Genomic DNA, 14,231 nt, shown 5'->3' with positions numbered 1-14,231 from the left:
TTTACAATTTTGTCAATCTTATTGATCAATCCAATTTTTTATTCTTTAATTTTGTTTAACCGACGGCGGAACCTGTTTTGATGCTGATTGTCGCCCGCCGGTTATATTTTTTCTTTTTAGTTTTTTAACAAGAATAATTATGTCTTTGTGACATGTTCTCTGTCTTTATGACACGTTTATCTCTACCTTTGTGGCATGTTTTTCTCTGCCTTTTGGTAGTTTATGATTTTTTTACCGTTGTTTTTATTTATCTTTTTACACAGGTTTGATTTGACATCGTCACGACTGATCAAGATGGCGCTTATTTGTTATCATGTTGATCTTCCCTGTTTTGGATCATCAGATTGATTTGGATACTCGTTTTGCGCCCGTGGATAGTTTTCTCACATTACTTGATTCTGATTTATGATTTGTCGATGGTCTTTTAGTAGTTTCATCTATTTTTGTGGTTCGTTTGCCGATGCAGTCAGATTTGTTCGTATCTTTATTTTATTCGAGCTTTTGTTAGGTTTTTTTAACATTTTCCTTTTATGGTCATTGTGTGATCTATGTGACTAGTTTTTGTGTTAATGGTTATAGAAAAATTTCTTAATTATAATTTAGTTTACGTTTATGGTTGCACTCGTAAATCTTCATTGTAATTCTGATTATTTTTTATTTTTAATAAAACTAGTAGCTTTTTATAAATAAAATAAAATATCATTGTCTAAATTATTTAACTGTAAATATATGAATATTAAATTTGAATCCGACCTTATTCATGTTTAAGAAAATAAAATATATTATCATATGAGTTTAAATGTGACTCGATTCACTAATATCTATATAAAATTATCAACCTAATCTCTATGGAGAAGAAGGAAATGTCCAAGGAATATTTGCTCCATCGGCTGGATCCCATTGTACATTTAAACAACTACAAATTAGGTACGGAGACGATGATTAATCGCATGTGAAACCCAACTTTAAGCTAGCTTTGGGCCATGATTAATATAATACAAGCGAAAGTGGATTAGTTAATAGAAAGGTTCAATTCCAAATTAATGCATCCAATTAATTTGTGATTAAATTGACATGATTAGAGTTAAGTCTCCTAATCATTAACACCATTACATCAATTACATGGGGTCTCCATATAATTCTCGTTATGATTTTGAGATTCGTTGTACCCGTTATCGAAGATGATCCGAAAATTATTTTCGTATCTTGTACTATCGTATCTTGTACTATTGAAAAAATTCAAAAATATCACTAAATTTTCGATACTTAGAAATTTCAGAAGAGATAGAGAATATCATTGAAAGAAGGATTTGAAATATCTAATATCTCTCAAAAAGTCGTGATCTGTTGACGTGACATCTAACATATTCATGTCACATATGAAAGTTAAATTTTATCCACCTAGCCTACCAGTTTACGGTAGCCATAATGATTCTTTGATTGACATTGTCTCCTTGACTCAATATAAATTCCTTCAATCAAGATAAAGAAAAGGGATGCGATATAGATAAAATTGTCTCACCCTAACTTTCTAGGTTCTATCTCCTTATAAATACGAAATACTTTGACATCAACCAATAATCAATCTATCATCGATTGCACATTCCGTCAAAATCAGGAGTGAACTACATGCTACTACTATAAATTATTTCATCTTGATATTTTTGAAATTATGATCTTTAATTAGAATGACAATTACCATCAAAATTAATTACAAGTTATATAATTAAAACTGGCATACGATTCACTTATGATAAGATTAGAATCTCAACTTTTATCATCGGGGTGAAGCGCTCGTTCACAAGTTTCGGTAATGAATTGAAGCATTATTATTATGGACCACCGTTGAGAACTAAGTGCCATTATGGTCCTCTAGTTTCCCCTTTTTCCACTTTAGGATTTAAAAGAAAAAAATCAATTGATTATGGTTGAAAAAAAGAAAAGGTAGGAAAAAGAACATGGCTTCACAATAGAAAATGGGTTTCAAAAGTGGAAATTTCGATAAACAACATAAAGCAAATCATAATCAATCATAAGAACCTGCAATCAAACTACTCTATAGACAGACGAGAAGCATTATTTCATGGGAGCATAATTGCTAATATTTTATTGCATGTCAAGAAGTGTTAGTTGTGAGTGTATATATTAAAAGAAGTTCAACCTGTCGACGTGCAGGGTTCATGGCACTTGGGTCCAATCACATTTTTTGCCTAGTTATTTGAAGCTCTGCTATTGGTAAAATCGTGGTATGAATTGGGTAAGCAATGACGTTTAGCTGCACTCTTGTGAGTTGTGCTCCAACAATTAATGAGCTCTGGATTCTCGTTTCCAGTTTTAAATTATGTGAAGGAGTTTGCATTATTAAGACCCTCGCATAAACTTTGTTCATATATACGTGATTCGTTGGAAAATACTTGCGGAGAAAGGCATGCACCTGAAGCTAAGAGAGAAGAAAAAAGAAACATGGTTAATGCGTTTGGCAAAGATTAGTGAATGGTTTTCTCGTGTTATCTGCTGCACAGCAGTGGATCAATGGTTTTCCTAGTCATTGAACCAACCCCAACAAAATGGGAATATATTTAAGAAAATTAATTATATTTAAAGCAACAATTCCTTTACCACATAGACCACTTGGTTCGTGTAGATATTGTTGATTTTTTAATAGGATAAATCTAAATTGTCTACATAGTAGGTGTAACTCAAATCTAATAATAGTAATTATGTAGCTAAACTGATGGTAAGATTTTGATTAATAAAATTATGATATTTTGAAATTTTAATTAATTTTTTTTTAAAATATAGAGCATGGTAAAATAACCCAAAATTAAATCTTGAAGAAATTAAGAAATTTATAAATTCATGAATAAACTAACAGCTTCTAAATGTGTTTTATTCAATATTCAAGATTATAGGTTATCATTTGATAGATAGCTTTAAGATTTTGACAGGACCAGCTCTAAGTAATGAGTATATACAGCTTGAAGCTAAGCCCATTTAATATGAAAACCTAATCATCATGGATCCAATGTGAGGAGCCAACCCCAAATGGAAAATATCAACTTGGACCAACAATTTGTGTTGGATGCACTACCAATGGCAATGGGTGTAAAAAAAACACAAGAGAACGTTATTGCATCCAAATTCTTATGGGAACCAAAAATATCATTTTTTTCATCAACACTTAAAGGGGCGTTTGGTTCGCGGAAAAGAATATCATTAAGGAGAATAATCTTTTTCAGAATAACATTCTCAAATTTGGTTCACAAAAAATATTATTTCTAGGGAATAATCTTTTCCCAATAGTAGCATTTTTGGGTTAAAATAGTGGAAATGTTATTACATTCAAATTCTTAGGCATTAGACAATTCCCACCACTTTGGACAAGAATGTCCCTAGACTATTGAATTCTTTTTATAATGATCCTTTTCAATTCTCATTTTTTGTACTTCACCCAAAATTATAAATATAATAATAATATAAAAATAGTTTAATTTAATAAAAATATTAATAAATTTTAGTATTTAAAATTATTTTATATTTTATATTTTTAATATATTAATTATTTATAATTTTATGAGGTGAAAAATAATATGATGTAAAAATATAATTATTTAAAATAATGTCTAACTTTAAGTTATTAAAAGTAGATCTTATACATTAAAAAATAATATATTTATCAGCTCGAGATTATAATATTATTATTTTCATATTATATTATTATTTTATATAAATAAATATGATGGTTATGAAAATTATTTAAAAATATAATTTTAATATATTAATTATAAATTAAATGTATTTTTTTTCAAAAGTTAAATAGTATACCGATTAAAATATTTCTATAAAAGTTCATTCAAATATTTATAATTTAATATTAATTTTTAATTTAAAAAAAACATATATCACAAGGATAATTTAAAAAAATATGTATTTAAGTAATTTTATATTCCTCCAACAAAACACAATAATTTTACATTCTTAAGGTAATGTTACATTCCAGTAATGTTATTCCCAAAGGTAATCCTGCATTCTGTGAACCAAACGCCTCATAGGACTTTTCCTCCCCATTTTTATCAATAATTGAAAATGATATTTTTATGTCTTCTGTGAAAATCCTAAACATTGATCAATTTATCACTTTATCAATTTAGATTTTTTATATAAAAATCTCACAAAATTAAACTTAAAAACATAATTTTTAGAGGTTTGAGGGTTTTCTCGAATTTGAGGGGTTTATGGTATTTATTCAAAAACTCGAATGATGAGAAGTATTATTACTATAATACAAACAACATACCTCGAAACTAGACTTATCAGATAGTCCACATAATAGATCAAAGCATTAAAGGTCAAATCTTTAGATGATTTTTTTTATCGATTTTGAAAGAGTTTCATAGGAAATCAATCCGAAGAGAAGAAATAATAGATAAATGTAAAGGTTTTTATACCGATCTTACTACGAACAATGATCGAGGATGGAAACCGAAAGAGTTAATAGGTTTTTTTAATATAGAAAATGGGGAATAGAACAACTTGATTTAGCAACCCAATGACTAAAAAATCAATTCGAAAAGTTTAATGAAAAAATTGAAACTTCTTATAGTTTAGTGACCAAAATGAGATAGATCCTAAAGTTTAATGACTATATGTGTAGTTACTCATATTAAAATTATACATGAACGTATATGAACTTTAATTTTATAGAATTGTATACCTGAAATTTTAATTTGATTTAATTTTTACAAATTATTAAAACTTTTACTCGCATAGCATCATTTTACATTTAAATATTGTATACTTATCCAATATTAAAACAAAGGAAAATTCTTCAACGCTCCAGAAGCAATGAACACCATTAATGATGAACACCATTAATTTAATTTATAAAAATTTAAAATTTTAAAGAGCTTATTAACTATAATTTAATTCAAAATATAAAGATAAATTATTTAAAACAAGGGTAAATTATACCATTGACCACCTAACTATTGTCTCTTTTCATTTTGACTATCATTTTTGATAATTTGTCAATCCAGTACTCAACTATTTAAATGCATTCAATTAAGTCATTTGCCTTAATATTTAACGGAGAAGCTGATGTGACAATTAAAATATATGATATAATTACACATTTGGTTACTCTTACTTATATATTCTATCAATTTGGTCATAATTTTAATAAATTAAATAAACTTAACCCTTAAATAAAATCAAGCGGTGCCATGTGTAATGACATGTGTCACCATCCGATTGGATGATTAAATTTATTAATTATTTTTAATTTAATATATATTTTCTCATCAATTAGAGGTGACATGTGTCACCCTCTAGAGAAAAGAAAATTTTGAAGGTTCAACCATTGAGCCAAAGTAGTTATTTGGTTCAAACTTGACTACATATATTATATATATATCTTAATTGAAATTCTTAATATTTTATATATCTTAACTGAAATTCACATATTAAATTAATTTTACATCTTATCATTAAAAATATTTTTTATCTTAATTTATTAAATATATTTTATTCTTTTCGTAACCTCAAAATATATTTTATTCTTATTTTAATTTAAAAAATATATTTTAATCTCATCTTAAATTAAAAAATATAATTTATTCTAATTTTAACTTAAATATTTATATTTTATTATAATAATATTTTAAATTTAAGATAGAAATATAATATTTTTTGTAGTTAAGGTAAAAATAATTTTTTAGTTAAAATAAAATTATATTTTAAATTTAAGATAAAAATAAAATATATGTTTTAAGTTAAAATAGAATTAATTATATTTAATATTTTAAGATAAGAATATAAAATATTTAATAATTTAAGTTAAGAATATAATTTATGTAATAAGTTAAGATAAGAATAAAATATATTTTTTAAGTTAAGATAAAGACTAAAATATATATTTTTAGGTTAAGACAAGAATAAAATATATTTAATAAGTTAATATAAAAATAAAATATATTTTTAATGTTATGATGTAAAATTAATATGTGAATTTAAGTTAAGATATATAAAATATTAAGAATTTAAGTTTACATTAATATACAACATAAATAACATATGTAGTTAAATTTGAACCAATTAACTACTTTGGTTTAATGATTGAGCATTGTTTCTTCAACCGAGGAACCCTATGTTAGATTCCCCCAAAATTTTCTTTCCTCTAGAGGGTAATACGTGTCATGCTCGGATTGGTGAGAAAATATATTAAATTAAAAATTAAATAAATTTAATTGTCCAATAGGATGGTGACACATGTTATTACACATGACACCATTTGATTGAAGGGTTAAATTTATTTTAATTTATTAAAATTAGGACCAAATTGATAGAATATATAAGTAACAATGACCAAATGTGTAATTATACCAAATATTTTAACTGGCACATCAGCTTCTCCAATAAATATTAACGATATGCAGCTTAATTGAATATGTTTAAATAGTTGAGTGACCTAATTGACAAAATTTCAAAAATAGTAGTCAAAATGAAAAGGGACAATAGTTAGGTGGTCACTGATATATTTTACCCTTTATTTTAAATAATTTACCTTTAAATTTTTAACTAATTTATAATTATCCGTTGAGTTTTTTAGAATTTAATTTTTTATAAATTAAATTAATGGTACTCATCATTAGTGATGTTCATCGGTGCTCGTCGAGCGTGGAAGATTTATCCTTGAAACAAATAGATGTATTTTTTATAAATATATATAATTGAATCAAAGCTAAAATTCCATTACATTTGTATAACAACACTCATGGGTGAAAACTACCTCCCATAAAATGAGAAAATTACTTATAGTCCCTTAAAAATCATAAGATTTTAAATTAATTCAATGGGAAAAATATACTTTTTCCTGCCAAAATCTTTATGATTTCATTTTAGCTGGTCTACCTTTATAAAAACTAACTATTTCAAACCAGAATTTATATATCATATTACACATTTAATTAAAATTTATGTATTAAATTATATATTTGATCAAAATTCATGAGCAACTTTAATAGAAATGCATGAATGCATTGGTGGATGTATGTGTTTGTGCCCGCTCTTAAATTCGATTTCTTTTGTTAGTTGTCCATTTTATTGGTAGTACTCATCCTGAAATCTTATTCGTGCTCACTTTGTATGAAAATTTATATTATTAATATATAGTACTCATTTTGAAAACTATTTTTAAATCTGCCATAGCATGAATGATTTTTCATTATGCTATCATTTTTTAAATACATATAATCTTTAATTGTTAGTAATTAGTGTTTGTATTTTGAAAAGGGAAAGGGTTTCCAGGCCCGGGGGTTATTATAAATTAAGGACGTATCAAATTGACCATTGTTGTTAAAGATTTATTTGGATATAATAAAAATTTATAAAGTTTGATATTTTTGAAGAAAAGTAAATGCTTAAAGTTGATTAGCCCTAAATCATATTCAGCAAAAGCTCAAGTCAGGAAAATGAAGCGTCAGGGAGCGAGAGGAAGAGGAGAAACACATCGGCTTAACTCAGCAAAACTTGTTCAGCGTCGTTGGTTATGTTTCACGGGTTTTCTGGATAAGGTGAGCAAGAGAAATCATTCCACCACGTTGAACGAAGCATTTCAGGTGTACGAGCAGGTTCGACACATCTTCATCACTCACAATAGCCAAAAAAGATTCTCACTCCTAGCGGTATACGACATTACTGTTTCATAAACTGATTTCTTGGTCATACCTCTTAGCGGTACACCCTATGCACAGATCCTCCATCCATAAATATCTGTTACGTGTATACTGAAGATACTTAGGCGCATTACGCCTGCTATGGTTACATTGGTTGTAACCCACTCCTACGAGTGTCTCTAGGCCCCTTTGACCATTTTTATCCCTCATGGACTTAGCTTTATCCTTACGGATCATCTTAAGCTCTTACGGACCTTAATCGAGTCAAAACTGATCATCTAATGTGGGTAGTATCGATACTCAAGTTGTAGTATCGATACCCTAGGGTCAAGTATCAATACTCCTATGTGTATCGATACAAAAAATGTATTTTGCTGTGAAATTGGAGCCTCAATATCAGTTTTGCTAGTCTGTAGTATCAATACTAACCATGGTAATATTGATACTCTCCTCTGAAAACCCTAATTTTACCCCCAATTTAACCAATATCAATATTGTTCATCCCAATATCGATACTTGAACCATGAAGTTGATATTTTAAGATAGATAAAACACCCAAAATCATCCTAAATGACTTGGGTTAGTTCCTAAACTGATTCTTAAGTTCTAGTAAGTTATTTAGGGTCTTTAGTTGTCTTAAAAACTCTTTCTTAACACCTAAAAAGTGATTTAAGCTTGAAATCAAGTTTAAACCCTAATATGCTCAACTATACAAATCTTAGCAAATTCTTGAAATTTAAGGAAACTTAATACTCCAAAGGATTAGAATTACACTACCTTGTTGATTGAATTTCGAAATTGAACTCCTTTAGATAGAAATCATCCCCCACCATAACTTGGATGATAAAACCCCCAACTTTCTATTGCAAACAAAGAACCCATAGCTTGAATGGTTAAATCCATGCTGCTTGTGGAATTACGAACGAAAATTAAACTTGAAAGAGGTAAGAAATGGTTCAATGACTCACCTTGGCTTAAGGAGCTTGAGAAAAAAAAGAAGAAAATGGAAAAATGAGAGGAAGAAAATGAAATGAGAGATATAAAAGCTTTCATCCTAAAAAAATAAGGTAAATATATTGTTGGCCCCTCCTCATTTTCCTACTATGCAAAATCCCTTATTTATGGCTAATTGGGCCCAAGACCAACCCAATTAAGCCCAACGATTTGAATTATAAATTTTGTAGGTTTTATTTACCTCTCGGGTAAACCCAAAACTCCTAACCCAAAATTTGAAGTGTTACAGTTGTTTGTCAATTCAAATGGTTTCATTGAGTCTGGATTGAGTTTCTATCAATAGTATTACTTGATGATCGTTAATACGTGATTGCTGCAGATTTTCAGAAATAGTCCAACTAGAAAGGTCTGGTATGTGTCATAATCGGCGGCCTTGTGTGGGTTAGTTTGGTTGTTAAGTTCGGCGCAATGGTTTATATACTGAGTTTTGTAAATACTTTAATATTGGGTATTCTTTTTTCTCCATTACATATAATTTTTATTTACCTTCATTTAGGATTACAAATGATTTTTAACGAAGCTCATGTCTTTATGTCAGATACACCTTCTCAAAAATAACGGTTTGACTATCTCATATTGCAAACAAGAATATATATATATATATTCAAGGAGATAATATCGTCTCGTGAGAAGATCATGTTCTCAGTATTTTAGGTTGATTTGTTTTTTTAATTCTTTTTTAGTTTTGAATTCGATAAATTAAGTTTTATTCTAATTTTTCTATAGTTAAATTATTTTTTAGATCTCTTTTAATTTTAACATTAGACAGATTAAACTATGACCTACATCTTTCAAGCTTAAATATTTTTTATATTTCTATCAATTTAAAAATTAGACCATGATATTTCAAGTTTAAATATTTTTTTTATATTTCTATCAATTTTAAAATTTAAAAAATTAGGATCCCCCTCTATTGGACTCACACTGTTCACAAAATTAAAAAAAATTAGACCATGATAATATAATGTTTAGATTTTAAATTGATAACTTATTCATTAACTCTCATCTTATTACTAACACAACGTTGATCATAATTCGGTCCTTGTTTAGATATATTATCAAGGGGAGCGAAAACAAATGGAAAATAATGGGGGGGGGGAAACAATGTAATATTAATTATGAGTTTCGATCATTGCTACATCGAAGAAAAGAATCGTCAGTTACATTCACTTGCATGAAAATTATAAACGAAAAATTAAGAATGTTGTTAAGGGGGTATCATCAAAAGCTAAGATCAAATTTGGGAGCCATTTTCCCAAAAATTGCTCGCAAACCATTATCCAAAGGAGTCAAATTCAAGTCCAAATCCAAACTTTCGCCATTCGATCTGCAATACACGGGCAGATTTGAAGGAAATGCAGGCTTCCAAGTTTCATTAATGGAAGCTCTATGCTTCCTCATATGGCCTCCCAAAGCTTGCCCCATTGCGAACCCTTTACCGCATATTGCACACTCGTGGATCTTTGCCTTTGATCCATTTGCTGATTCTTCATTATCCCTTGTCAATCTGGGCTTCTTATGGCTCGACCTATGCCCTCCCAATGCTTGGAACGACAAGAATCGACGACGGCAAGTTTTACACTCGAAAACATTGTCGTCGACAGAATGGTCTGGTTTTGGCTTGGTTTCTAGGCCTTGAAACATAAACATCAGACATTTTGTAATGTCCATGGACTCGAGTATCACACTCTCTTCATTTTCAAGACCTCTCTTCATCTCTAACCGACAATTAGAGGCAATGTTTTAGGTTGATGACTATGAAACATTAGAGCTTGTATTTATATGAATAATTTGCACCAAGGATCTTCTATTTGACTGAAACTAAAAGTTGAAAGGTTGGCCTTTTATGGCATTAAATAAATTTTGGTGCTTTTTTTAGCAGCCGAAAAGGAAATGAATGCAACATACGTATGAATTATGCGACAGAAAATGTCACCAATGGCGAGCTGCTATGGCCGTGAACGAGCACTGAAACTTCGGAAATATTATTCTGTTTGTGGGGAAATCTATGGACCCAAAGGGCATTTATAGTCAACATATAGTAGTGTGGCCACACATACAAACAGAGAAATTCAGAAAAAGTTTGGTTGGATTGGACTAGTTTATTCAATTTTTATATTTAACAAATATTGGAGCCATTTCCCCAAACAATGCTTGCTTTACGAACCATTCCCCGAACTAGTCAAATCGAAGCACAAAACTCTTTTGCTATTTGATAATTGCTTAATTTATAAAGCTGGGTCCTTCATGGCATTAAAAGAATGGATTTGGGAGCCTTTTTAGAATGACACCAATCGTAAATGCTTACACAAATGAGAATGTCACAAAAGCCTATGAACTATCACTGAAACTTCGGAAATCATATTTTCATTAATTAATTCAATTTCTTAGATATAAGTTTGTCTGCTTCAGACATGGTAAACCTCGTACAAAAAGGGAGAAATAAGGGTAGCTACCACTGTTGAAATTTACGCGTATACAGGGACATACATACGATTTTATATTATGTGGCGAGCTTGAACTTATAAACTTTTAGGGGTCGAAAATATATTTTCAATAGAAAATTCATCAAAAAAATCTAAAATTTAAGGTAATTTTAAAATTTCAGGTAGGCGACTGCCCCACCCACCCCGGTCCATCCCTGGGTACGAGGAAGAAAAGCTTCAGCTTTCATGGCGGCGCGGGATGTTTCAGACTTTCAGGGCTGGAGACGGGGGCATTCTTTATGGGCATTAGGTGCCTTCATAGCTCCACTTATTAATATAATTGTATACCAATATATACACGAAACGCTCCACTTATAAAGTTATCTATTTTACACAATCTCTATAATTTATTTATTTTATCTTATCTCAAAATTATATTTTGACATACTTTTGGATAGAAACATCGGATCCTCAGAAAATCTAATGTACAAGAAAAAAAATATATGACGACTTATTGTGAGAAAAACTTGAGAATTAAATGTTTTTATATATCATCTAATTTTCATTGTTCGTTATCGGATGAAATATTATTTCCCATGAAGAATTAAAATGATGACATTAAAACATGTTTTTACAGGTATGTGTAAAGCATATATTGATATTATGGAATCAAAGTTGTAGGCCTGCCAGGTTTTCCACTCACATCACCATTTTCATGTTGAATTTGTAGGAGATTTCAATTGTTTATTGGATGGTTCAAAGATTCGAGTTCTAATTTGAAATAAAGAATGCTTGGAGCGTGGCTTTCTCGTTCTTGTACCGTAATATTGGAGGCCTTAGTAGTATGGTGTTTTTTGGCTTTTTTTTACATATGTTTTTTGTATTCAAATTACATAATTATTTTTGTTGTTTTGCATTAGAGAGCTTTACGATCTGTTGTTCATTCAACCTTGATTATCTCTTATGATAATGGTTATGGTTCATTATAGCAAAACAATTTCCAAGCTCCCCTATTCTTCTAATTTTCATCTTATTAGCATTATGATTGACCAAAGTCACGTATCATTAGGATTTAGGAAAAATGAAGGTTAGATTGGAACTTAAATGATTAAAATAAAATATTTAAAAATTTTGAGTCTAATAATCATTAACGATGAAGGTCAATGCGACGATCGATCACGATAAATCACGGTGAAAATCTAAATTAGTGTCTAAGTGGCTGAAAAATTAATAATAAAAAGTATCAAACTAGTACAAACTTGAAGAGATAACGGTTGATAAAGTAAAAATATTCGATGTATAAAATTTATTCATAAATTTAAATTTTTTATATTTTGATTAAAATAAAATTAAGTAATAAAAATTATTGTGTACAAATGAACATACTTTGAATAACTTTGTGTTAAAAAAGATGATGATGTACGAAATAAGGTACCTTAATACTTAAAGAAGTGGAGTGGTTGTTCTTAGATGTTTTACATTCGAGCATTAGCATTTACAGAGGTATTCGAACGTCTGTGATGTGTTATTATTTTTTGGTGTCTTAACAATATTAATTTATTAGTTATTATATGTTAGAATCATGATATTTCAAGGAAAAAGCGAATGAAATAATATTATTAAAAAATTATATTTCAACTAGAACATATGAACAGATGAGGAAGCCAAATAAATACAAATCAAAAGAAGAGAAGAAGAAAAAAAAACATTCACATGTTGTATCAAATGCAAATATCAACCTTGGGAGCCTTGTTCCCAAACAAAACTTGCAAATCATTCTCCAACGGCGTCAAATTCAGGTCCAAGCAAACAACCCTCCGACTACTATTCGATGTCTTCAACACCGGGACCGTCGAAGAGAGCGGAAACGGCAAGAAGCATTCGTTTATGGCGATCCGATGCCTCCTCATATGGCCACCCAAAGCTTGTCCCATTGAAAACACTTGGCCGCAAATGGAGCACTCATGAGCCTTGGACTCGGTGGATGATAAACTAAGGAAATGCGTTGTTTTGTTTGGTTTGTCCCCCACCAATTTGGGTCTCTTGTGGCTTGCTCGGTGACCCCCCAATGCCTGGAACGAGGGGAAGCACCGTTGACAAGTTTTGCACTCGAAAACATCGCTGGCCGAATGGTGTTTTTGCTCGGTTTCTAGGCCTTGAGATAGCAGCATCAGACATTTCGCAACGTCGAAACCCTGAATCTCTACACACACTCTTCCTCTTTTCATCTCAATATGAATTCAGGGTTTATGGCTAAAGGAATATGAGAAATGGAAACCGGGTGTTTGAAGTGTATATAAGGAAGGGAAAACTCAATTATACTCTGAATAGGGTGGGAAGTTTGACTGCTAAGTTGACTATTCTAAAAGAGAGAAACAAAACAACCCCATGTGTCTGCAGGGACATGGAAGCTGAATCATGAGCTTTAAATGAAACCCTTCAACGTGTTGTCTTGTAATAGAAAAGTAAGAATCCTGGATTTGGTCAAACGTGAGGAAATGTAGTAGAGACAAGGTCACGAGTGGCGAGCTATAATGGTGACTCTCGCTGAAGCTTCGGCTACTTTTTGTTGCACGACATCTACTGATGTATTAGGTAAACTGATGTATTAGGTAAAGCACCAACTATTAGTACCTTTACTAGGGATCACAATTTCACATTTATCTTACATGTTCTCATTCGATCTAATTTGATTCAAGTTAAATTGGGGTTTTTTTAATATTTAAGTTTGAATTTGAATTTATGGCAATTCGACTCAAAATAATATTACAATTACCCTTTATATTAGAAATAATTGTAATAGTAATTGTAATTGTACTCACTTATATTTTTTTCTTCAATTAGATCTTCACTTTACCTAATAAAAATGAGTTATATATCGATCGAGTCGGGCTAGGTGCAGATTTTAACCTAAAATAAAGGGTCAAATTTGGGATTAAATGAGATCTTTTTAAATTCGATTTGGGTTGAATATGATTGAAAGACTTCAATCTTAGATCAAATTCGAGTAGATCAAAAATTTGACTTGATCCATTGTCATCCTAACCTTTGAGATCAACAGATTAACTCAAAAAATAAATAAATTCAAGATAATAGACAAATTTGGAGTTAACCCTAA

At 29.8% G+C, this 14,231-nt stretch overlaps 2 protein-coding genes across 2 annotated transcripts; both read right to left on the bottom strand.

Moving 5' to 3' along the window:
• Positions 1-9,908: 9,908 nt before the first annotated feature.
• On the bottom strand, positions 9,909-10,403 carry LOC120124026 (zinc finger protein ZAT11-like). Its single transcript, XM_039142793.1, has one exon. The coding sequence runs from the start codon at positions 10,401-10,403 to the stop codon at positions 9,909-9,911; it is 495 nt and encodes a 164-aa protein (XP_038998724.1).
• A 2,407-nt stretch (positions 10,404-12,810) lies between these two features.
• LOC120124051 (zinc finger protein ZAT11-like) lies at positions 12,811-13,341 on the bottom strand. Its single transcript, XM_039142809.1, has one exon. The coding sequence runs from the start codon at positions 13,339-13,341 to the stop codon at positions 12,835-12,837; it is 507 nt and encodes a 168-aa protein (XP_038998740.1). The 3' UTR covers positions 12,811-12,834.
• Between the last annotated feature and the right edge of the window lie 890 nt (positions 13,342-14,231).

Source organism: Hibiscus syriacus, unplaced genomic scaffold (assembly GCF_006381635.1).
Source record: "Hibiscus syriacus cultivar Baekdansim isolate YM2019G1 unplaced genomic scaffold, ASM638163v2 tig00110410_pilon, whole genome shotgun sequence".
Lineage (NCBI taxonomy): Eukaryota > Viridiplantae > Streptophyta > Magnoliopsida > Malvales > Malvaceae > Hibiscus > Hibiscus syriacus.
This window is presented reverse-complemented; position numbering and strand designations above follow the sequence as displayed.

Coding starts and splice junctions, on each gene's coding strand:
- LOC120124026 (XM_039142793.1), bottom strand. CDS start 10,403: ATGAAGAGAGGTCTTGAAAATGAAGAGAGTGTGATACTCGAGTCCATG.
- LOC120124051 (XM_039142809.1), bottom strand. CDS start 13,341: ATGAAAAGAGGAAGAGTGTGTGTAGAGATTCAGGGTTTCGACGTTGCG.